The sequence below is a fragment of the Hyla sarda genome, chromosome 12 (assembly GCF_029499605.1).
Source record: "Hyla sarda isolate aHylSar1 chromosome 12, aHylSar1.hap1, whole genome shotgun sequence".
Taxonomy (NCBI): Eukaryota; Metazoa; Chordata; class Amphibia; order Anura; family Hylidae; genus Hyla; species Hyla sarda.
The window spans coordinates 35,211,447-35,236,855 of record NC_079200.1 but is presented as its reverse complement, the minus strand read 5'-3'; the positions used below and the strand labels follow the sequence as shown (position 1 = coordinate 35,236,855).

Sequence of the window (25,409 nt, the reverse complement as noted above, 5' to 3'; positions counted from 1 at the left end):
TGGGCCATAACTGAAAAGTGTAAAGACTACTTGGCTGCCACGCCATTCACCGTCTACACGGATAATAACCCATTGGCCGATTTGTATACTGCCAAACTGGGTGCCATCGAGTAGCGCTGGGCCTCAAGATTGGCCAACTACAACTTCACGATCAAGTACAGAAGCGGCAAGTCCATTGTCAACGCCGATGTACAGTCTCAAATTACCCCTGTCGAAGAACCACCTGTCGAGGATCAGTGGGAAGACGGCGATCTGTTAAATTACCTTTTGATGAAAAAGGTACCAACCTGTCTAAGCCGGGCCCAGTGTGACTACGAGTTGAAACATCTGTGGCGACCGAGGAAGTGACTGTCCCTGCACAAGGGACTGTTGTACCGAAACTCTTTGGATCCGGTTTCTGGTGATCGACTTCATCAGATTCTGGTTCCCCGAAGAAACGCGGTGATGGTCCTCAACGCATACCATGATCAGTCAAGGTTCTATTGGATTGGGATGTGTACAGTCTTCTCTAGTACTACACATAGTCCATAAGTCCACCTAAATTCATGTACACATATCTAATGTACACTAGGGTAATAGTGTACAATAGAAACCAGCCTACTTTTCAGGTGATGAGCTGCCGGTGTAACATACTGCTGCTATTACTGGGAGACTGTGACGGTGCGGCTTCAATAGTAATCTAGAATATACGAACTTCAAAGCAAGAAATATAAAGCATCGCACTCACCGCGTGTATAGTCCCAAGGTGTTCAAACATTTATTTCATTTACAGGTGAAGCAGCATTTATAGGAAAAGCGATTCCATGAAGCGGGGAGTGAGAGCAGCAGGGGCACACAGGTGGGTGGCAACCGACGATTCTTCCGGCCAGGTGTGTGCCAGAAGAAGCGTCGGCTGACGAGAAACTAATTGCCATCCACCTGTGTGCCCCTGCATCTCGAAAGCGGCTGCTCTCACTCCCCGCTTCATGGAATCGCTTTTTTCTGGAAATGCTGCTTCACCTGTAAACGAAATAAACGTTTGAACACCTTGGGACTATACACGCGGTGAGTGCGATGCTTTATATTTGTTGCTTTGAAGTTCGTTATTTAATAAATGTCTATATAACTAGTGTTCTGGGGAGAAGTGTGTAATGCCAAGGGACCCCAGAAGCCAGGGCATTGGGCAGAAAGCCTCCGGCAACCCAATCCGCCAGTGTCATGTCTTAGTCTATAAGTGTTGTTATATGCAAAGTCAAATATAATATGCATAGTCATAGTCAAAAGTCATAATATGCATAGTCATAGTAGATAGTCCACCACGCCCTGGCATCACGACAAGAAGGGGTTAATAACATCTGCCCCTAGGGTTACAACATCTGCCCTACATTGCATCCCCGCGCGCCACACCACTGCACAGTGATCTCCAAACTGGGGCCCTCCAGATGTTGCAAAATTAAAAATCCCAGCATGCTCAGACAGCAAATGGGTGTGTGGGCATGCTGGGAGTTGTAGTTTTGCAAGTTCTCGAGGGCCACAGTTGAGAGACCACTGCACAAACTGTTATCCTCCAGATCATTGTGGCCATTCACCAGGATTGCGCCGCTGTGTCACTCCACCAACGCATCACTTCGCCGCCGTCGCCTGGATCACCTCTGCCACCTGGATTGGGTAAGCCACCCGCTTCTCTTACAGTTCCCCCTCTCTGTATGGACACCCATGGGTGGGCAAAGCAGGGGAACTGAACTTTAACACTCCCCCCCCCCCCGATCTGCGATTGGTCAGTCGCTTCTGAACAATCAATCGCAGGAATAGGAGGGGTGGCACCCCTGCCACCTCCATCCTATCCCTTCAGGATGATCGGTGCTGATCACCCTTATTTTCCAGGTCACCGGAGATCCGTATGACCCGGAAGCGACGCAATCGCTGGTCTGAAGCGACATAGGGGGTCTCGGGATGCCTGCTGAACGATTTCAGCAGGCATCCCGTTCCATTCACCGCCCGGTTGCCAATGGTGAATGGAAAGCTGAGGGCATACAGGTAAGCCCTTGGTCCTTAAGTCCCAGGACGCGAGGGCGTACCTGTACAAGCCTGGTCCTGGTGGGGTTAAGGATGTATTTACTTATTGGGGAGGGGGCTACCTACCTGAGGATATACCTGCCTATGGGGGGGATACTACCTAATAAGGAACTAACTACTGTGGGATATACCTACCTAATAGGGAAGAGGAGGGGAAGGCACTGAAAAAATAAGGTGTTTTTCCTGCAGATGCTGGAAGAAGTCATCATGGCGGTCTGAGCCAGATTGAGGAGTCTAAATCTGGGGTCTGTATAATGGCAGGGTCTGATTCTGGGGTCTGTATTATAGTGGGGTCTGTATTATGGTGGGGTCTAAATCTCGGGTTTGTATTTTGGCAGGGTCTGATTTTGAGCGCTATATTATGCAGGAGTCTGATTCTGGGGGTCTGTATTATGGCTGGGTCTGATTCTGGGGTCTGTATTATGATGGGGACGTTTGATTCTGGGGTCTAAATTAAGGTGGCATTTCATTCAGGGATCTGTATTATTCTGGGGTCTGTATTATGGTGGGTGGTGATTCTGGGGTCTGTATATGGTGGGTGGTGATTCTGGGGTCTGTATTATGGTGGGTGGTGATTCTGGAGTCTGTATTATGGTGGGGTCTGATTCTGGGGTCTGTATTATGGTGGAGTCTGATTCTGGGGTCTGTATTATGGTGGGGTCTAATCTAGGGTCTGTATTATGATGGTGTTTGATTCTGGGGTCTGTATTATAGCGGTGTCTGATTCTGGGGTCTGTATTATGGTGGGGTTTAATTCTGGGGTCTGTATTATGGTGGGGCCTGATTCTGGGGTCTGTATTATGGTGGGGCCTGATTCTGGGGTCTCTATTATGGTGGGGTCTGATTCTGGGGTCTGCATTATGGTGGGGTTTAATTCTGGGATCTGTATTAAGGTGCAGTCTGATTCTGGTGTCTGTATTATGGTGGGGTCTGATTCTGGGGTCTGTATTATAGTGAAGTCTGATTCTGGGGTCTGTATTATGGTGGGGTGTGATTCTGGGGTCTAAATTAAGGTGGCATTTGATTCAGGTATCTGTATTATTGTGGGGTCTGTATTATGGTGGGGTCTAATTCTGGGATCTCTATTATGGTGGGGACTGATTCTGGGGTCTGTATTATGTTGGGTGGTGATTCTGGGGTCTGTATTGTGGTGGGGTCTGATTCTGGGGTCTGTATTATGCTGGGGTCTAAATCTGGGGCCCGTATTATGGTGGGTGGTGATTCTGGGGTCTGTATTATGGTGGGGTCTAAATCTGGGGTCCGTATTATGGTGGTGTTTGATTCTGGGGTCTGTATTATGTTGGGGTCTGATTTTGGGGTCTGTATTATGGTGGAGTTTAATTCTGTGGTCTCTGTGGTCTGTATTATGGTGGGGTTTAATTATGTGGTCTGTATTATGGTGGGGTTTAATTATGTGGTCTGTATTATGGTGGGGTTTAATTATGAGGTCTGTATTATGGTGGGGTTTAATTCTGGCATCTGTATGAATCTGCAGTCTGATACAGGTGTCTGTATTATAGTGGGGTCAGATTCTTGGTCTGTATTATGGTGGGGTCTGATTCTGGGGTCTGTATTATAGTGAAGTCTGATTCTGGGGAATGTATTATGGTGGGGTTTAAATCTGGGGTCTGTATTATGGAGGGGTCTTATTCTGAGATTTCTGATTCTGGGGTCTGTATTATAGTGCAGTCTGATTCTGGGGGTCTGTATTATAGTGCAGTCTGATTCTGGGGTCTGAATTCTGTTGGGGTCTGATTATAGGGTCTGTATTATGGTGAGGTCTGATTCTGGGGTCTGTATTATGTAGGGGTCTGATTCTGGGGTCTGTATTATGTAGGGGTCTGATTCTGTGGTCTGTATTATAGTGCAGTCTGATTCTGGGGTCTGAATTCTGTTGGGGTCTGATTATAGGGTCTGTATTATGGTGAGGTCTGATTCTGGGGTCTGTATTATGTAGGGGTCTGATTCTGGGGTCTGTATTATGTAGGGGTCTGATTCTGGGGTCTGTATTATGGTGGGGTCTGATTCTGGTGGTCTGTATTAAAATTATTATCCGTGCCCAACAAATACTTTAAGGACTGTTGTGGGCGGGGAAAAAAAAAACATTCTGTGACAGGTCACACCCCCATAAACCCCACCCACATTAAGCCGCACCCACAATAAACCACACCCATATTGCTGGCACACCAAGCAACTTTGAAAAAATTTTGGGCACAGCACTACCAAAAGGTTGCCTACCCCTGGTTTAGTAATACCTATTGAGATGCAAAGTCTGGCTCGTTATATGTTGCTATGTTATCCTTAGTAAGAATAGCAATAATTAACATCATATAACCAGTCTTATTTGCACCCTATTAGAAGAACAGTCTGTAATGCAGTTTCTTCATCGTATATCACTTCCTAGTACACTACGTTTGCCAGTCTCACAGTCTCTTTAAATGATCTGGGTGTCTCCTGCAATCCCATGGTCTCCTTTCGTCCTGGGTGCTACCTCTCTCATCGTCCATGTTTTGGTTTAACTCTTTTATCTCTGCCTCAGTCTCGCTGTCTTATGTTCTGTATGATTGTCTGCCTCCTGATCCCATTCTCCCATCATCCTTGCGTCTATCTCTTCCCCATTTCTTGCGCCTCTCCAGCCTTCCCTACATCCTTGTCATTTCCCAGCCTGTCTTCTCCATTCTGTGCTATCCCCTCCCTGTGTCTGCCTGGGCTCTCCTCCTCCTCCTTGTTCTATCATTCACCCTATCTCTCTCTCCTCCCCTCCCAGTTCTCCTCTCCTGTATTCCTCTCTCATACACACAGTCCTGGAACTGATGGAGAGATGAGTACAGGGTAACTAGAGGAAATCTGAGCGAGAAGGGGGTTACACCAATGGTCCAGCAGAGCAGGATGGCCAGGACCCCGTCCAGCTCAACACAGGAGATCCAGATGGACGTGTTAGAGGGGCACAGTCTGCAGGTGAGAATCTATATATATATATATATATTTATATATAGCTTCATCTTCACCCACCCCTATAGCATCACTGATACACAATTACATTACACATTTCTGGCTTGTCAACATATTCTCCATCTCTTAGTATATCACATATCCTCTCGGTATATACAAATAGTATAGACATATACCTAATATACATCTAATAGGATAATAAGCATGCACAATCTGTATCGCATCCATATATCTCAGGGTGATACAATGGATGAGGAGTATTCAAAGAACACTTATCGCTATAGACTAAAGGGTAATTCATAGAGGTATTTGGCATCTATGGGCAGAGATCTGAAGGCAGGTCGGTGTAATGGACATTATAAACTGCTAGATAGGAAGAGAACGGATGAAATATGAACATAGAGAAACAGCTGGTACTGAGCAGGTAAACATAGGATGCATGGGGGATGGGAGGTGGAAGTGAAAGGGGGGTAATAGCTCTGCTGTAGCACTGAGAGGGTTAAGGAAGAAATCATTGGCTCTGGTTGTTTTGATGTTATAGGAAAGTGAAAAATGATTATTGTGTCTATATGCAAAATATTGTTCCCGAAAGCAGAATATTTGGTATCATGCACCAAATGTGTATATATATATATATATATATATATATATATATATATATTATTTAGAGGAAGTTTTGAGACAGGAATAATTCAATAATACGGGAATATAGAGAGCACTTGTTATATAACAGAAGGGTCAGTATTGGGGGTACGGTCCATAAACTATGTTACATATATCATTACATAATGACAACTTACGGGACTAGGTATTGAGTGCTATTGTTAGAGAGTAATCCAGAAATAATATGTAACTATGTAAATGCAATACGGCGCTTTAAGAGCCCCCATGTAAAAGCTGTCCCTGGCCCCTGTGTAGGATGATACCATGTTGTCTGGGACCTATATGTATGTCTCTGGGGAAATGATGCAGACAACAGGTAACAGGATAGTAGTAAGTGGGTGCAATGGTTGAGGATTACACTGCATTAGTACTGTGTGGGACCATAATACTAGAGCTATACGGTTCTTCATGACATAAATCTCCATATCATTGAGTCACTGTTTGTTCTATTGCTTCTTTGCAGGCTAAATATAAGAGAAAAAGTCGATTCAAGCGCTCAGATGGCAGCACCAGCTCAGACACCACCTCTAACAGCTTTGTGCGGCAGGTAAGTCATGCTTATCATTGCTTTACACTTCGGCCTGGTGTATATATATGTGTGTGTGTGTGTGTCAGCACGAGCAGGCCGCGCTAGGCCCTGGTCCTGGGTTACCATAGCAACCAGCACCAGGGAAGAGATGCTCCGACGTCAGGAGATGGAGATGACAAACACTAATTAACTGACTGGAAGAGAGGGAGAGAGGAGATGCTGAGGAGAAGAGCGGGGAGAGAGGAGAGAGGGAGAGAGGGAGGTGGATGCCAGAGACAAAGACATGGATACAAGGGAGCTGGAAGATGGCAGCTCATCTGACAGCAGAGATGATACCAGGGCAGGGAGGCACGGTGTATGGACAGCTATGGAGAATAGCAGCGGGCTCAACTCAGAATGAAAACGGGATTTAAGATGATTGTACAGTGGTCCCTCAAGTTACAATATTAATTGGCTCCAGGACGACCATTGTATGTTGAATCCATTGTATGTTGAGACCATAACTCTATGGAAACCTGGTAATTGGTTCTGAAGTCACCAAAATGTCATCCAAAAATGGGAAAAAGTGAGGATTAAAGAAAAATAAGTAGATAACTAATATAGACAAAGTAAATCCTTACATTATAAAAGTAAGAAAGATCTGCTGTCAGCTGTAATCACTGTCTATTTCAGTGTTTCCCAAAGAGGGTGCCTCCAGCTGTTTCAAAACTACAACTACCAGCATGCCCGGACAGCCTTCGGCTGTCCGGGCATGCTGGGAGTTGTAGTTTTGCAACAGCTGGAGACACTCTCTTTGGGAAACACTGGTCAATGTAGAGGACAGGAGCTTCTTCAGGGTCCTGTACAGAACACGCAACAGAACACGCAATAGTAAAATGGAGCCGCCCTCACCTGGTGTACAAATGAGAAGCTAACCCTGGCAGAGGTAAAGAGTACAGAACATGTAATACCTCCCTGTACTGTAGGGGGCGCTACCAGACACCAGTCAGTGCATACACTTCAGTAATACAGGTAAAGAGTACAGAACATGTAATACCTCCCTGTACTGTAGGGGGCGCTACCAGACACCAGTCAGTGCATACACTTCAGTAATACAGGTAAAGAGTACAGAACATGTAATACCTCCCTGTACTGTAGGGGGCGCTACCAGATACCAGTCAGTACATACACTTCAGTAATACAGGTAAAGAGTACAGAACATGTAATACCTCCCTGTACTGTAGGGGGCGCTACCAGACATCAGTCAGTGCATACGTTTCAGTAATACAGGTAAAGAGTACAGAATATGTAATACCTCCTGGTACAGTAGGGGGCGCTACCAGACACCAGTCAGTGCGTGCACTTTATTAATACAGGGGTTTTACCAGTGAAATGCCCATTCTGATTGGTCGGTTCTTCCAGCCATTGACACGTTTCGCAGATTCCATAGCATTGTATGTTGAGTCTAGTTTCAAGTTACAATGGTCCAGAAAAGACCATTGTATGTTGAAACTATTGTATGTTGAGGCCATTGTAAGTTGAGGGATCACTGTATATGCATTGGTTGGTTATAACTCTGGTAGAAAATAAAAGTTGCATTGTGGGAAAGTAAAGGTCTGGCCTTCCTTCCTGGTCGTGCGGGAGGTCTGTTGTGTGATAGGAAGGCTATTCTCGTGCTGTGGGTTACGTTATTAATAAGTAGCACCATCTTGGATTTTGGTCTCGGTTGCCTATAGAATTTGGTATACAAAAAAGTGGAAATGCTATTGGCTCTCCTGGCATGCGTGTGCAAGTGAATACTTGGATTCCCCTGTGAAATAACAATTCTGAAACATGGGTTCTTAGATTTCAGCATAGTGTTGTTCCTCTGTTACGCCCCTTGTTAATGGATAAAACGATAACTGGGTGTCACATTTTCCTTGTAGGGTGTGGCTCTACTGATTTGGGCACGTCAAACTTTGTAGAGCCATATTTAGCCACCCATCGTACATTTCCAGGAGGAATAACAGAGGGGTGGTACAATGTATTCAACAACTGACAACTGGGAGATATCAAATAAAATCTGTGTTTCCAATTGGCAGGTTTTTTTGGGAAAAAATTACACAGTTTTTAAGCCAAAGCAAGAAATGTGTTCAAAAGGAATGGACAATTTAAAGGAAGGACTTAGAAGAGATCGACATAACATGCTGCAAATTAATTTTATGGGCAATCCAAGTGTTTATTATAAGTGACATGTCGGTAGATCAGACTGGTCCTCTGTAGCTATTTCTTAACATAAGTACATCTGGTATGTTATCAGTAATGTAATGTGAGTTATTTTGTAAGATTTTTTCTGTGCTATCTTTTATTTTTACATTGTGTGTGAACATTTAACAGTATATGCCCCATTTGTGACTTACACTGCTCAAAAAAATAAAGAGAACACTTAAACAACACAATGTAACTCCAAGTCAATGACACTTCTATGAAATCACACTGTCCACTCAGGAAGAACACTGATTGACAATCAATTTCACATGCTGTTGTGCAAATGGAACAGACAACAGGTGGAAATTATAGGCAATTAGCAAGACACCCCCAATAAAGGTGTGGTTCTGCAAGTGGTGACCACAGACCACTTCTCAGTTTTTAAGCTTCCCGGCTGATGTTTTGGTCACTTTTGAATGCTGGCGGTGCTTTCACTCTAGTGGTAGCATGAGACGGAGTCTACAACCCACACAAGTGGCTCAGGTAGTGCAGCTCATCCAGGATGGCACATCAATGCGAGCTGTGGCAAGAAGGTTTGCTGAGTCTGTCAGCATAGTGTCCAGAGCATGGAGGCGCTACCAGGAGACAGGCCAGTACATCAGGAGACGTGGAGGAGGCCGTAGGAGGACAACAACCCAGCAGCAGGACAGCTACCTCCGCCTTTGTGCAAGGAGGAGCAGGAGTAGCACTGCTAGAACCCTGCAAAATGACCTCCAGCAGGCCACAAATGTGCATGTGTCCACTCAAACGGTCAGAATCAGACTCCATGAGGGTGGTATTACGGCCTGACATCCACAGGTGGGGGTTGTGCTTACAGCCCAACACCGAGCAGGACGTTTGGCATTTGCCAGAAAACACCAAGATTGGCAAATTTGCCACTGGTGCCCTGTGCTCTTCCCAGATGAAAGCAGATTCACACTAAGCACATGTGACAGAGTCAGAAGACGCCGTGGAGAACATTCTGCTTCCTGAAACATCCTCCAGCATGACCAGTTTGGCAGTGGGTCAGTAATGGTGTGGGGTGGCATTTCTTTGGGGGGGCCACACAGCCCTCCATGTGCTTGCCAGAGGTAGCATGACTGCCATTAGGTACCGAGATGAGATCCTCAGACCCCTTGTGAGACCATATGCTGGTACGGTTGGCCCTGGGTTCCTCCTAATGCAAGACAATGCTAGACCTCATGTAGCTGGAGTGTGCCAGCAGTTCCTGCAAGAGGAAGGCATTGATGCTATGGACTGGCCCGCCCGTTCCCCAGACGTGAATCCGATTGAGCACATCTGGGACATCATGTCTCGCTCCATCCGCCAATGCCACGTTGCAGCACAGACTGTCCAGGAGTTGGTGGATGCTTTAGTCTAGGTCTGGGAGGATATCCCTTAGGAGACCATCCGCCACCTCATCAGGAGCATGCCCAGGGGTTGTAGGGAGGTCATACGGGCACGTGGAGGCCACACACACTACTGAGCCTCATTGTGACTTGTTTTAAGGACATTACATAAAGTTGGAATAGCCTGTAGTGGGGTTTTCCACTGTGATTTTGAGTGTGACTCCATATCCAGACCTCCATGGGTTGATAAATTTGATTTCCATTGATAATAGTTGTGTGATTTTGTTGTCAGCACATTCAACTATGTAAAGATGAAAGTATTTCTTACGATTAGTTCATTCATTCAGATCTAGGATGTGTTATCGTAGTGTTCCCTTTATTTTTTTGAGCAGTGTAGTTTATCACCTCTTAGATGTAATTATTGGGTGTTAGTGTAAGAACATGCTGGTGCTATTACTCCAGTCCCCATTGTCTTTGCTGTTCTACATGCATTTAGTGCAGCTATTAGTGGCTCGGCACCTACTCTACTGTCCATCTCAACAGCACAGGCATTGGGATCAATGATCCCAATTCTTGATCAATACTCCCAGTGGTGCACTCATGGGCCCCATCCAAAAGGATACATAGATATATACCCAGCCTTTAAAGGCAGTTGCACCAATCATGTGAACATTCCATTAGGATTAACCTTGTCTCAAATCTAATTGTGGCCAGACAGCTGCGCAGATTTCCTTCCTCTGCCAGTTATAGTCAGTTTGCCAGATTTTTCAGGAGATAATGTTTGTTAATGGCTCTCTCTGTATTTTTATAAAAATTGAGAACATATATGTTTAGGAACTTGTTAAAGGGACCCGGTCACGAGATTTTACCCAATATAACTTAATTACCAGCAACACATTCTATATCATACAATTTTTTATCAGTATTTCATAAACAAAACTTAAAAGTGAGCCCAAACAGGAAAATTCCACTCCTGGCTTTGGCTTACAAATACTCACGCAAAACACCAACTGTGGAAAAGTGCAGAAACCTGCATTGTGTGAATCTGGCTTTAAGGGGTATTCCGGCTGCTAGATTTATATATATATATATATTGTTAGGGCCTCAATAAAAATGAAAGTCACATACTTACCTATCTCATTCCCTCAAGGCTCCACCTGTGGCTTTTTTCGATCCCCCCGCTGAACGCTCTGGCTGCTACTTCTGAGATAAAATTAAAGGGGTACTCCACTGGAAAACACTTTTTTTTATTTATTTTTATTTTTTTATCAACTGGTGCCAGAAAGTTAAACAGATTTGTAAATGACTTCAATTAAAAAATCTTAATCCTTCCAGTACTTATTAGCTGCTCTATACTACAGAGTAATTTATTTTCTTTTTGAATTTCCTTTCTGCCTGTCAGCACCACAGTGCTCTCTGCTAACACCTCTGTCCATTTTAGGAACTGTCCAGAGTAGGAGCAAATCCTCATAGCAAACCTCTCTTGCTCTGGACAGTTCCTGACATGGACAGAGGTGTCAGCCGAGAGCAATGTGGTCAGACAGAAAGGAAATTAAAAAAGAAAAGAACTTCCTGTGGAGTATACAACAACTGATAAGTCCTGGATGGATTAAGATTTTTAAATAGAAGTAAATTACAAATCTGTTTAACCCCTTAACGACGCAGGACGTATATTTACGTCCTGCGCCGGCTCCCGCGATATGAAACGGGATCGCGCCGCGATCCCGCATCATATCGCGTCGGTCCCGGCGCTAATCAACGGCCGGGACCCGCGGCTAATACCACACATCGCCGATCGCGGCGATGTGCGGTATTAACCCTTTAGAAGCGGCGGTCAAAGCTAACCGCCGCTTCTAAAGTGAAACTGAAAGTATCCCGGCTGCTCAGTCGGGCTGTTCGGGACCGCCGTGGTGAAATCGCGGCGTCCCGAACAGCTGATCGGACACCGGGAGGGCTCTTACCTGCCTCCTCGGTGTCCGATCGACGAATGACTGCTCCGTGCCTGAGATCCAGGCAGGAGCAGTGAAGCACCGATAATGCTGATCACAGGCGTGTTAATACACGCCTGTGATCAGGATGAGAGATCAGTGTGTGCAGTGTTATAGGTCCCTATGGGACCTATAACACTGCAAAAAAAAAGTAAAAAAAAAAGTGTTAATAAAGGTCATTTAACCCCTTCCCTAATTAAAGTTTGAATCACCCCCTTTTTCCCATAAAAAAAATAAAACAGTGTAAACAAAATAAATAAATAAACATATGTGGTATCGCTGCGTGCGTAAATGTCCGAACTATAAAAATATATAATTAATTAGGCCGTACGGTCAATGGCGTACGCGCAAAAAAATTCCAAAGTCCAAAAAAGCGTATTTTGGTAACTTTTTATAACATTAAAAAATGAATAAAAAGTGATCAAAAAGTCCGATCAAAACAAAAATCATACCGATAAAAACTTCAGATCACGGCGCAAAAAATGAGTCCTCATACCGCCCCGTATGTGGAAAAATAAAAAAGTTATAGGGGTCAGAAGATGACATTTTTAAACGTATACATTTTCCTGCATGTAGTTATGATTTTTTCCAGAAGTGCGACAAAATCAAACCTATATAAGTAGGGTATCATTTTAACCGTATGGACCTACAGAATAATGATAAGGTGTAATTTTTACCGAAATATGCACTGTGTAGAAACGGAAGCCCCCAAAATTTACAAAATGGCGTTTTTTTTTCGATTTTGTCGCACAATGATTTTTTTTTCCGTTTTGCCGTGCATTTTTGGGTAAAATGACTAATGTCACTGCAAAGTAGAATTGGAGACGCAAAAAATAAGCCATAATATGGATTTTTAGGTGGAAAATTGAAAGGGTTATGATTTTTAAAAGGTAAGGAGGAAAAAACAAAAGTGCAAAAACGGAAAAACCCTGAGTCCTTAAGGGGTTAAAGGGGTATTCCAGGCAAAAACTTTTTTTTATATATCAACTGGCTCCGGAAAGTTAAACAGATTTGTAAATGACTTCTATTAAAAAATCTTAATCCTTCCAATAGTTATTAGCTTCTGAAGTTTTCTGTCTAACTGCTCAATGATGATGTCACGTCCCGGGAGCTGTGCATGATAATATCCCCATAGGAACTGCACAGCTCCCGGGACGTGAGTCATCAGAGAGCAGTTAGACAGAAAACAACAACTCAACTTCAGAAGCTAATAATTATTGGAAGGATTAAGATTTTTTAATCAAAGTAATTTACAAATCTGTTTAACTTTCCGGAGCCAGTTGATATATAAAAAAAGGTTTTGGCCTGGAATACCCCTTTAACTTTCTGGTACCAGTTGATAAAAATAAAAATAAAAATAAATCACTGGGGGACCGAAAGAAGTGACAGGGGGAGCCCGAAGGGAGAGAGGTAAGTGATATAGTTTTTGTCTGTTTTTCATTGTGGCTTTGGCAAATTATAAAAAATTCTGGCATCCATAATACCCCTTTAAGGATAACATTTTTACAAATACTATGATAAAAGAAGGCCAATACATATGTAGTCAACACATGTACAAAGTCTACCAGAGAGCAGATAGTTAGAGCCCTACGACGGCAATATGACATGCAGCATTGACACGAGTTGTTAATAAGACAAATATATGAATTGCATATACTGTTTTCAGGCCTATATAATCCTCTTGTTGATAATACGCATGCATACCTGGAATATTGTTTATCTATCTATCTAGCCATCTATGTATCTAAGTCCACAAAGATCCAACAGCACTCCAAAAGTACGTGAATAAAAAACGTAGTTTATTGACCCATGGTCAGCAGTGGATGTGACGTTTCTACGGCATCAAGCTTGAGAATGATGGCGTGATGCCGTCGAAACGTCGCATCCATTGCTGACCATGGGTCAATAAACTACGTTTTTATTCACGTACTTTTGGAGTGCTGTTGGATCTTTGTGGACTTGGATTTTAAATATAAGTCTGGGACTGGGACTGTGTTTGTGTCCGCTTGCACCCTGCACCTTGATTTATTCAAATGACTTACCTGGCTGTACTGCTTCTGCTGTTGTAGTTTATGTATGTATTTATCTATCTGTGTGTATATGTATGTCCCAGCATCACTTCCAAACTACTTCTATGGCAACTAAAAATAAATAAGAGTTAAATCAATTTTTTTGTCAGAAGTCCCATGCAAGTCTATGGGACTTCTGGTACATCTTTTGATCACATTACTTTTGGGCTGCAGAGATTGCCTGGGACTTTTAAACATCCTGCTGACTGTCCGGCAAGCAGGTGAAGAGAATAGTTAGTGCAGGGGATGGAATATGAGGTTGGGATAAGAGGTGAAAGTATGAGGACAGAATATGAGTAGGGATATGAGAACTGTATATGAATATGGGAAATGAGGTTGGGATATGAGGCGGGGATATGAGGGCAGAAAATGAGGATGAGAGTATCATTGTTGCTTTTCTTCTTCTACAAGCTTTAGGTAAGAATACAAGGCAATGCTGGGTACTATACTAGTATAGTTATATAGTGGTCCCTCAAGTTATAATATTAATTGGTTCCAGGGCGACCATTGTATGTTGAAACCATTGTATGTTGAGACCAGAACTCTATGGAAACCTGGTAATTGGTTCTGAAACCACCAAAATGTCATCCAAAAATAGGAAAAAGTGAGAATGAAAGAAAAATAAGTAGATAACTAATATAGATAAAGCAAATCCTTACATATAAAAGTAATAAAGATCTGCTGGGAGCTGTAATCACTGTCTATGTAGAGGACAGGAGCTTCTTCAGGGTCTGTACAGTACACAGTGTCCTAAAAAAGTTACATGGAGCCGCCCCCACCTGGTGTCCAAAGGAGCAGCTAACCCTGGTACAGGTAAAGAGTACAGAACATGTAATACCTCCCTGTACTGTAGGGGGCGCTATCAGACACCAGTCAGTGCATACACTTCAGTAATACAGGGGTTTTACCAGTAAATGCCCATTCTGATTGGTCGGTTCTTCCAGCCATTGACACGTTTCACAGATTTGGACTGTCCGTAGTATTGTATGTTGAATCTGGTTTGAAGGTTTAATGGTCCAGAAAAGATCATTGTATGTTTAAACTATTGTATGTTGAGGCATCACTGTACAGACATATGTTCAGTATCTCACATAGGTGAGTCCACATATCTGTAAATATTTTAATCTATCTTTTCATGTGACAAAATGACACTCGACTACAATGTAAAGTAGTGAGTGCAAAGCCTGTGTCACACGATTTAATGTTGTGTCCCCTTAAAATAACAAATTTCACACCCATTAAAGGGGTACACCCCTGGAAAACATTGTTTTTAAATCAACTGGTGCCAGAAAGTTTAACAGATTTGTAAATTACTTCTATAAAAAAAAAATCTTAATCTCAGCTGCTGTTATGATCCACAGGAAGTTCTTTTCTTTTTGAATTCCCTTTCTGCCTGACCATAGTGCTCTCTGCTGACACCTCTGTCCATTTTAGGAACTGTCCAGAGCAGGATAGGTTTTTTTTTTTTTAGATTTGCTCCTGCTCTGGACAGTTCCTAAAATGGACAGAGGTGTCAGCAGAGAGCACTGTGGTCAGGCAGAAAGGGAATTCAAAAAGAAAAGAACTTCCTGTGGATCATAACAGCACCTGATAAGTACTGTAAGGATTAAGATTTTTTTTATAGAAGTAATTTACAAATCTGTTTAACTTTCTGGCACCAGTTGCTTTAAAAATTCTTTCCAGTGGAGTACCCCTTTAAAGGGGTTATCCAGGAAAAAAAACTTTATATATATATATATATATATATATATATATATATATATATATATATATATAAACTGTCTCCAGAAAGTTAAACAGATTTTTAAATTACTTTATTAAAAAATCTTAATCCTTTCAGTACTTATGAGCTGCTGAAGTTGAGTTGTTCTTTTCTGTCTACGTGCTCTCTGATGACATGTGTCTCGGTAACCACCCAGTTTAGAAGCAAATCCCCATAGCAAACCTCTTCTACTCTGTGCAGTTCCCAAGACAAGCAGAGATGTCAGCAGAGAGCACTGTTGCCAGACAGAAAACAACAACTCAACTTCAGCAGCTGATAATTATTGAAAGGATTAAGATTTTTTAATAGAAGTAATTTACAAATCTGTTTAACTTTCTGGAGCCTGTTGATATAAAAAAAAAAGTTTTTTCCTGGAATACCCCTTTAATGACTATACCTTGGCAACAAAAGTACAGCCCCCTAGTTGGAAATGTCCAGTTAGCCATTTTACAGGCCCGGTGTAATGGTGTGAATGGGGAGCAGGTGTCTTAAATTTAGTGTAATTGCTCTCACACACACAGGACAAGTATAATTCAAAACAGGCCTCACCTTGGTGAACGAAAGAAATGCACATGCTCAGCGTCATATTCATAGGTTGTCTTTAGGACGTATTTGTGCTGCCAGAATTGCTGCAGAGGTTAAAGGGGTGGTGGATCAGCTTCTCAGTACTCAGACCATACACCGCATACTGCATCAAATTGGTCTGCATGGCTGGCGTCCCAAATGGAAGCCTTTTCTGAAGATCAAGCCTCTTCTGAAGATGAAACATGCAAACAGTTTGCTGAAGACAAGCAGACTTTGGACATGGATTCCTGGAACTGTGATCCAATGAGACTAAGATAAACCTATTTGGTTCGGATGGTGTTAAAGGGGTACTCCGCCCCTAGACATTTTATCCCCTATCCAAAGGATAGGGGATAAGATTTCAGATCACCGCGGTCCTGCTGCTGGGGACCCCGCTGTCATTACTGCACAGAGCGAGTTCGCTCTGCATGTAATGACAGGCAGTACAGGGGCTGGAGCATCATTACGTCACGGCTCCGCCCCCCTCAATACAAGTCTATGGGAGGGGGCTCGGCGGTCGTCACGCCCCTGCCATAGTCTTGTATTAAGGGGGCGGGCCATGATGTCATGAGGGGCGGAGCCATGACATCACGCTGCTCCGTCCCCTGTATCGCCCGTCATTACGCACAGAGAAAACTCGCTCTGTGCAGTAATGACAGCGGGGTGCCGCAGTGGAGATCCCGGGGGTCCCTAGCAGCGGGACCGTGGCGATTTGACATTTTATACCATATCCTTTGAATAGGGGATAAGATGTCTAGGGGCGGAGTACCCCTTTGACGAGTACAAAGACAAGTGTGTCTTGCCTACTATGGGGTGTCATAGTCTGGTTCTGCATGAGTGCTGCTAGCATTGTGGCGCTACAGTTCATAGAGGAAGCAATGAATGCGAACTGTGTACTGTGACATACTAAAGCAGAGCATGATCCCCCCCCCCCCCCTTAAGAGACTGGGCTGCAGGCAGGGGTGTAGCTATAGAGGTAGCAGTCGCATCGGGCCCTGGTGCCTAAGGTGGCCCCAAAGCACATCTGCCCCATAAGAAAGCAGTACAATAATTGGCATATGGGGCCCTGTTGCAGATTTCGCATCAGGGCCCTGAAGCTATAAGCTACGACTCTGGCTGCAGGGCAGTATTCCAAAATGATAACAACCCAAAACAAACTTCCAAGACAACCACTGCCTTGCTAAAGAAGCTGAGGGTAAAGGTGATGGACTGGCCAAGCATGTCTCCAGACCTAAACCCTATTGAACATCTGTGTAGCATCCTCAAATGGAAGGGGGGAGCGCAAGGTCTCCAACATCCACCAGCTCTTTCATATTGTCATAGAGGAGGGAAGAGGACTGCAGTGGTAACCTGTGAGATTCTGGTAAACTGTATGCCCAAGAGGCAATGCTGGAAAAAAATGGTGACCACCAATATAGAGACATAAGGGTGTACTCAGTTTTGTTGCCAAGGTTTAGACATTAAAGGGGTACTCCGCCCCTAGACATCTTATCCCCTATCCAAAGGATAGGGGATAAGATGTCAGATAGCGGGGGTCCCGCCGCTAGGGACCCCCGGGTTCTCGGCTGCAGCACTCACCTGTTGTGGCTTCCAGAAACGCTGGAGGCTTCGGCTCCCGACCACGGTGACGTGAGATCGTGACGTCACCACTCCGCCCCCGTGTGACGTCACGCCCCTCAATGCAAGTCTATGGGAGGGGCGTGACGGTTGTCACGCCCCTCCCATAGACTTGCATTGAGGGGTGGGGCGTGACGTCACACGGGGCGGAGTAGTGACGTCACGATCTCCCGTCACCGTGGTCGGGAGGCGTTAGGATGAGAGCCTCCAGCACTGCCGGAAGCTGCAACAGGTGGGTGCTGCAGCCGAGTTACCGGGGGTCCCCAGCGGCGGGACCCCTGCGATCTGACATCTTATCCCCTATCCTTTCGAAAGGGGATAAGATGTTTAGGGGTGGAGTACCCCTTTAATGGCTATGTGTTGTTATTTTAAAGGGGACACAACATTAAACACTGTTATACAGGTTGTGCACTCACTTCTTTACATTGTAGCTGAGGGTCATTTCTCCAGTGTTGTCACATGAAAATGTATAATAAAATATTTACAAAAATGTAAGTGTGAGATACTGCATATATATATAATATGTGTGTGTGTGTTTGTGTGTTCAGGCATAACTAATGGAGATATTTTAATAAAACTTGGTACATGTGTTGCTCATATGTCAAAGAAAACTATATCAACCCTAAAGCACCACCATGTCCCATATTCAAGGGTGAGGGTTTTTGTATGAAGCCTCATTGGAGAGTTTTTGCCTTCCTCTGGATCAACACAGTAGGGTATTAGGTTGAACTTGATGGACTTTATGTCTTTTTTTCAACCTTACAAATTATGTTACTATGTTATTTAGTCCCGTACAAGTCTGCAGGACTTCAGGAACAACTCTCGATCGCATTACTCTTGGGCTGCAGAGATTTCCCCGGGACTTTTAAACATGCTGCTGCCTGTCCAGCAGGTACAGAGAATAGTTAGTGCGGGGGGACAAGATATGAGGTCGGAATATAAGGAAGGGAGCATCATTGTTGCTTTTCTTTTACCACAAGGTCAAGTTGGAAAGCCGGGCAACGCTGGGTACTCAGCTAATACCTACTAAAATATAATTTTACTTAGGAGAATTTGTATCTGTTAGTATTGTAGTATTTATTAGGTGCTCCTTTTGCACCACCTTACTGACCTGTAACATCTCTGATTGGAGGACCTACAATTTTCACATTGAATTTTGCTTATATCAGACAATAAAAAAGCAGTGAAAGGCCTCCAGTGAATTCACACCTAGAAAAAGCTGACATACAGCATGTGTGCTCTTAGTTGAGCTGAATGTGAATGGGGGAAGGGGAGGTTGAAAGGAATAGTTGCGGGTTAAGCAATTGTTTAGCTGAATGTAAGATTTATGGCCACCTTATCGGCTGACAACATGTACTCATTACAGCTGCTAATGTTTACTTGGAGTATAAGGTTGTATTCACGCATGCTGTTTTTTGCGTTTTTGGTTTTTGCCATGGTTTTGGCAAAATCATAATAAACAATGGCCAGTCTGAATGCAAAGGGTTATTCCAGTACTTTAAAACGTATCCCCATATCCACAAGATAAGGGATAAGCATTTGATTGCTGAGTTCCAACCAATAAGACCACCTGTGATCTCCAGAACGGGGCCCCATCTCTCCCTGTGCATGAAGCTGCATGTAGGCACAAACTCCATTGTTACGCCGAGCGCTCCGGGTCCCCGTTCCTCCCCGGAGCGCTCGCCTCATCTTCGTTGTTGCAGCGCCCCGGTCAGATCCACTGACCGGGTGCGCTGCGGTCCCGCCTTCAGCCGGGATGCGATTCGCGATGCGGGTAGCGCCCGCTCGCGATGCGCACCCCGGCCCCCGTACCTGACTCGCTCTCCCTCGGTCCTGTCCCGGCGCGCGCGGCCCCGCTCCCTAGGGCGCGCGCGCGCCGGGTCTCTGCGATTTAAAGGGCCAGTGCACCAATGATGGTGCCTGGCCCAATCTTCCCAATTAGCTTAATTGGCTCCCACCTGTGCACTTCCCTATATCACCTCACTTCCCCTGCACTCCCTTGCCGGATCTTGTTGCACTTGTGCCTAGTGAAAGCGTTCCCTTGTTTGTTCCTAGCCCGTGTTCCAGACCTCCTGCCGTTGCCCCTGACTACGATCCTTGCTGCCTGCCCCGACCTTCTGCTACGTCCGACCTTGCTTCTGCCTACTCCCTTGTACCGCGCCTATCTTCAGCAGCCAGAGAGGTGAGCCGTTGCTAGTGGATACGACCTGGTCACTACCGCCGCAGCAAGACCATCCCGCTTTGCGGCGGGCTCTGGTGAAAACCTGTAGTGGCTTAGAACCGGTCCACTAGCGCGGTCCTCGCCATCCCTCTCTGGCACAGAGGATCCACTACCTGCCAGCCGGCATCGTGACATCCATGTTGCCATGTTGGCACGCGCTCCGTGCACTTTTTGAGCTGTCCTAAAAAGCCAACAGAAGCAATCGGCTAAGGGTCTTTCTTTCCAGCTTTCTGCAATCAGGACTTACAATGGAGCTCTTCTCCTGCAATTAGATAGAAAAGGCAGTAAGCTGGAGAGTAAAGTGCTTATCCTGGGTCTACTGTCGGTGGAGGTTTTGGCACTGAGACTGAGACTGGCCAAAACGTTTCACATGTTTCCAGGACATGTCAAAATTAATTTTAAAGTGACATTGCACATTTAAAGGATTAGTTAGTGATCAGCTGTAATTTGTGGGGGGGGGAGAATCTTGCAGCAGGTATCCAGTTCCCCTGCAGCTCCACCACAAGGGAAATTATTCATCATATTGGGGCATCGGGGTGTGAGGTGCAGGGTAGATGTTATAACCCAAGGGGCAGATGTTGTTAACCACTTCTTATCGTGATGCCAGGGCGGGGTTTAGCCTTAACCACCCGAAGGTAATACCGCTGGATCCTGGGCTAGGCACGGTGGCGATACACCGACGCCAAGTTATGGACAAACGGTAACTTTACTGAGGGTAGACAGATGACACAGTCTATGCAGTACAGTCAATATCCCAAGGAGGTGACCAGTGAGACAGGGGTACCTCACAGACTTGCTGGGACTTGCAGTAGTTAGAAAGACTTTGCTTCAGGCCACAGTGACTAAACAGTAGACTTGACTTTACTGACTTGGTGACTGACAATGAGATGACTTTGGCTTACTTGCAATTGACAGGTGGCTGCAGATTTTAGGCTTGAGGCCTCCAATGCTCCAGACCCACACACTTAGATGACTTGACTGCACTGGACCTCTGGAACTCAAAGAGAGATTGCAGCCCCTCCCCTGGTTATATAGGGGGCTGTGCAAGGAGCCCATAGGTCACTTGGGGGGTCACCAAGTCACTGGAGTCTTCTGGGTAACAATCATGTGATCCAAACATTAAAGCAACAGTACATTATATATTCAAAACCTATGTACAACATGGTGAACTGTATGGGGGACCCTGGGGACATGCAGGGACTCTACCTGACAGGGTAGGAGGACAGTATGGGGCCACATCATCCCGTACTGGGACACCACATTTATGATTTCAGGTGAACATGCAGGGTCCTCCTAAGTGGGAGATGCTCTATGTAGCCACTCTTCCTTCTGGCTAATAGATTAACATCCTGAACATAGGACCTCACAGTCAACCACTTTGTTTATGGACTGTTCATGGACCGGATCCTTCAGCCATACAGTGGGGATCAAAAGTTTGGGCACCCCAGGTAAAAAATTGTATTAATGTGCATAAAGAAGCCAAGGAAAGATGAAAAAATCTCCAAAAGGCATCAAATTACAAATTAGACATTCTTATAATCTGTCAACAAAAGTTAGATTTTATTTCCATCATTTACACTTTCAAAATAACAAAAAAACAAAAATGGCATCTGCAAAGGTTTGGGCACCCTGCAGAATTTATAACATGCACTGCCCCCTTTGCAAAGCTGAGACCTGCCAGTGTCCATGGATTGTTCTCAATCATCATCTGGGAAGACCAGGTGATGTCAATCTCAAAGGTTTTAAATGCCCAGACTCATCTGACCTTGCCCCAACAATCAGCACCATGAGTTCTTCTAAGCAGTTGTCTAGAAATCTGAAACTGAAAATAGTTGACTCTCACAAAGCTGGAGAAGGCTATAAGAAGATAGCAAAACATTTTCAGATGTCAATATCCTCTGTTCGGAATGTAATTAAGAAATGACAGTCATTAGGAACAGTGGAAGTTAAAGCAAGATCTGGAAGACCAAGAAAAATATCAGACAGAACAGCTCGCAGGATTGTGAGAAAAACAATTCAAAACCCATGTTTGACTGCACAATCCCTCCAGAAAGATCTGGCAGACACTGGAGTTGTGGTACACTATTCCACTATAAATAGATACTTGTACAAATATGGTCTTCATGGAAGAGTCATCAGAAGAAAACCTCTTCTATGTCCTCACCACAAAAATCTGCATTTGAACTTTGCAAATTAACATATAGACAAGCCTGATGCATTTTGGAAACAAGTTCTGTGTACTGATGAGGTTAAAATTGAACTTTTTGGCCGGAATGAGCAAAGGTAAAGAAGGGGAAGAAGGGGAACAGAATTTAATGAAAAGAACCTCTGTCCAACTGTTAAGCATGGGGGTGGATCAATCATGTTTTTGGGTTGAATTGCAGCCAGTGGCACAGGGAACATCTCACGAGTAGAAGGAAAAATGTATTCAATAAAATTTCAGCAAATTTTGGATGCTAACTTTATGCCATCTGTGAAAAAGCTGAAGTTAAAGAGAGGATGGCTTCTACAAATAGATAATGATCCTAAACACACCTCGAAATCCACGGGGGATTACGGGTGTAAACTGAAGGTTTTGCCATGGCCTTCACAATCTCCTGACCTCAACATAATTGAAAATCTATGGATAGACCTTAAAAGAGCAGTGCGTGACAGACAGCCCAGAAATCTCAAAGAACTGGAAGACTTTTATAAGGAAGAATGGGCAAAGATACCTCAAACAAGAATTGAAAGACTCTTGGCTGGCTACAAAAAGTGTTTACAAGCTGTGATACTTGCCAAAGGGAGCAGTACAAGATATTAACTCTGCAGGGTGCCCAAACTTTTGCAGACGCCATTTTTTTGTTTTCTTTTTTTTTGAAAGTGTAAATGACGGAAATAAAATCTAACTTTTGTTGACATATTATAAGAATGTCTAATCTGTAATTTGATGCCTTTTGGAGATTTTTCCATCTTTCCTTGGCTTCTTTATGCACATTAATACAAATTTTGACCTGGGGTGCCCAAAATTTTGATCCCCACTGTATGACCCTTGTAATTCTTCAGCAAGCTTCCTTTATTTTCTTCCTCCACTCATGAGAACAGGACTGTAGAGCATAACACTTCGCGCCACAGAAAAGAACAAACAATTAGCAAGTACAGTTATTTTTAGGTGCACATTATTGAAAACATGTTAAGCCATTCCATATTGTTCCAAAATAAAGGTTTCAATACAGATATTTTCCATAAACCCATAAATCTGGATGATGCTCTCTGTGGATTACTATTGTTCTTCATTTTTGGATACTGTAGGTGGCTTACGTGAGGTTGGGTTGTAATGGATATGATGTAGGTTCTATGGACACTACCTGTGCCGTCCTATATTGCCTTTGTGGCTCAGATGTTATTGAGAAGAATAGGTTTCCTGTTGGGCATTGTGTGCCACCATTCTATTCTTGCCCAGCATAGGCAGGATGGGGGGACAGATCACAAGATATATTTTCGCTGTGGAGATTTTTTTTTTTCTCATTATGTTCCAATTTTTTTTCATGGATCTATGCCAATACAATATAAAGTCATGATCTTGATATATTTTCTCTTATGTATATACACACACACACAATGTAAAGTGTACTTTAGTGCTATGGATAAGTTAAAGTTGAGCACAGCTTACCTAATATATTAACCCCTTAATGACTACGGACGTAAATGTACATCCTGGTGAGTCGGTACTTAGCGCACCAAGATGTATATTTACATGACAGCGAGCTTCGGAGCGATGACATGTGCGGCAGGTCCCGGCTGCTGATAGCAGCCAGGGACCCGCCGATAATGACCGGCATCCGCAATCGCACGGATGTCTGTCATTAACCCCTCAGATGCCGTGATCAATACAGATCACGGCATCTGCGGCAGCACGGCAAAATGTTATGCTGATCTGATCGCCCGCCGCCTTCCCAGCTTCTTCTGCTCTGGTCTGAGATCGAGCAGACCAGAGCAGAAGATAGCCGATAGCACTGATCAGTGCTATGCCCTATGCATAGCACTGAACAGTATTAGCAATCAACTGATTGCTATAAATAGTCCCCTGTGAGGACTATTAAAGTGTAAAAAAAAAAGAAGTAAAAAAAGTTTTTAACAAAGTTTAAAAAAAAAGTAAAAAATCCCCTCCCCCAATAAAAATGTAAAATGTAAATTTTTCCTATAATACCCCCAAAAAGTATAAAAATTTATTATTTATAAACATATTTAGTATCACTGCGTGCATAAATTTCTGAATTATTAAAATAAAATGTGAATGATCCTGTACTGTGAACAGCCTGAACATAAAAAAAATTGCTACTTTTTTTGTCACATTTTATTAAAAAAAAAACTTTATAAAAAAATTTATAAAAGTTTTATATACACAAATGTGGTATCAATAAAAGGTACAGTTCATGGCGCAAAAAAATTGCCCTCATGCCGCTGTTTATAAGGGAAAATGAAAAAGTTATAGGTCGTCAAATTTTGGGGATTTTTAATGTACTAATTTGGTTAAAAAGTTTGCAATTTTTTTTAACAGCGCAATAATAATAGAAAAGTATGTAATCATGGGTATCATTTTAATCGTATTGACCCACAAAATAAAGAACACGTGTCATTTTTACCGTAAATTGTACGGCATGAAAATGAAACCTTCCAAAATTAGCAAAATTGCGGTTTTCTTTTTAATTTCCCCACACAAATAGTATTTATTTGTTGCGCCATACATTTTACAACGGACAACTAATCATGCAAAAAACAAGCCCTCATACCAGTCTGTGGATGAAAATATGAAAGAGTTTTGATTTTTAGAAGGCTAGGAGGAAAAAACAGAAAAAAAAAAGGAAAAGTTCTATATACCTCTAATCAACACAAATATAGAAGGAGGAAATATCACTGTAAATATTACCATGATGCTGTTACTGATCAAATCCTACATACATTTAGGGGCACTACTGTGGTAGATGTAGACAGTGACATATGACTAACCCTCAAACTGATGTTAAAATTGAGACATTAGCCAGTTACAATATTAATTGGTTCCAGGACGACCATTGTATGTTGAAACCATTGTATGTTGAGACCAGAACTCTATGGAAACCTGGTAATTGTTTCTAAAGGCACCAAAATGTCATCCAAAAATAGGAAAAAGGGAGGATTAAACAAAAATAAGTAGATAACTAATATAGATAAAGCAAATCCTTACGTATAAAAGTAATAAATATCTGCTGGGAGCTGTAATCACTGTCTATTTCAGTGTTTCCCAACCAGAGTGTCTCCAGATGTTGCAAAACTACAACTCCCAGCATGCCCGGACAGCCTTCGGGCATGCTGGGAGTTGTAGTTTTGCAACAGCTGGAGGCACCCTCTTTGGGAAACACTGGTCTATCTATAGAACAGAAGCTTCTTCAGGGTCCTGTACAGAGCATGCAATG

The 25,409-nt window shown here is 43.6% G+C and overlaps 1 protein-coding gene across 2 annotated transcripts in view; it reads left to right on the top strand.

The window, feature by feature from the left end:
* The first annotated feature begins 4,560 nt into the window (after positions 1 to 4,560).
* Positions 4,561 to 25,409, top strand: part of CACNB1 (calcium voltage-gated channel auxiliary subunit beta 1) — a 138,048-nt gene continuing 117,199 nt past the window's right edge. The window contains exons 1-2 of one of the 2 annotated variants that reach the window (XM_056547713.1): positions 4,561 to 5,013; positions 6,134 to 6,217. In XM_056547713.1, the coding sequence (XP_056403688.1) occupies positions 4,927 to 5,013; positions 6,134 to 6,217 (171 nt within the window). In that variant the 5' untranslated portion in view covers positions 4,561 to 4,926. The remainder of the gene's footprint in view (positions 5,014 to 6,133; positions 6,218 to 25,409) is intronic. The other variant, XM_056547712.1, reaches the window with a different exon arrangement.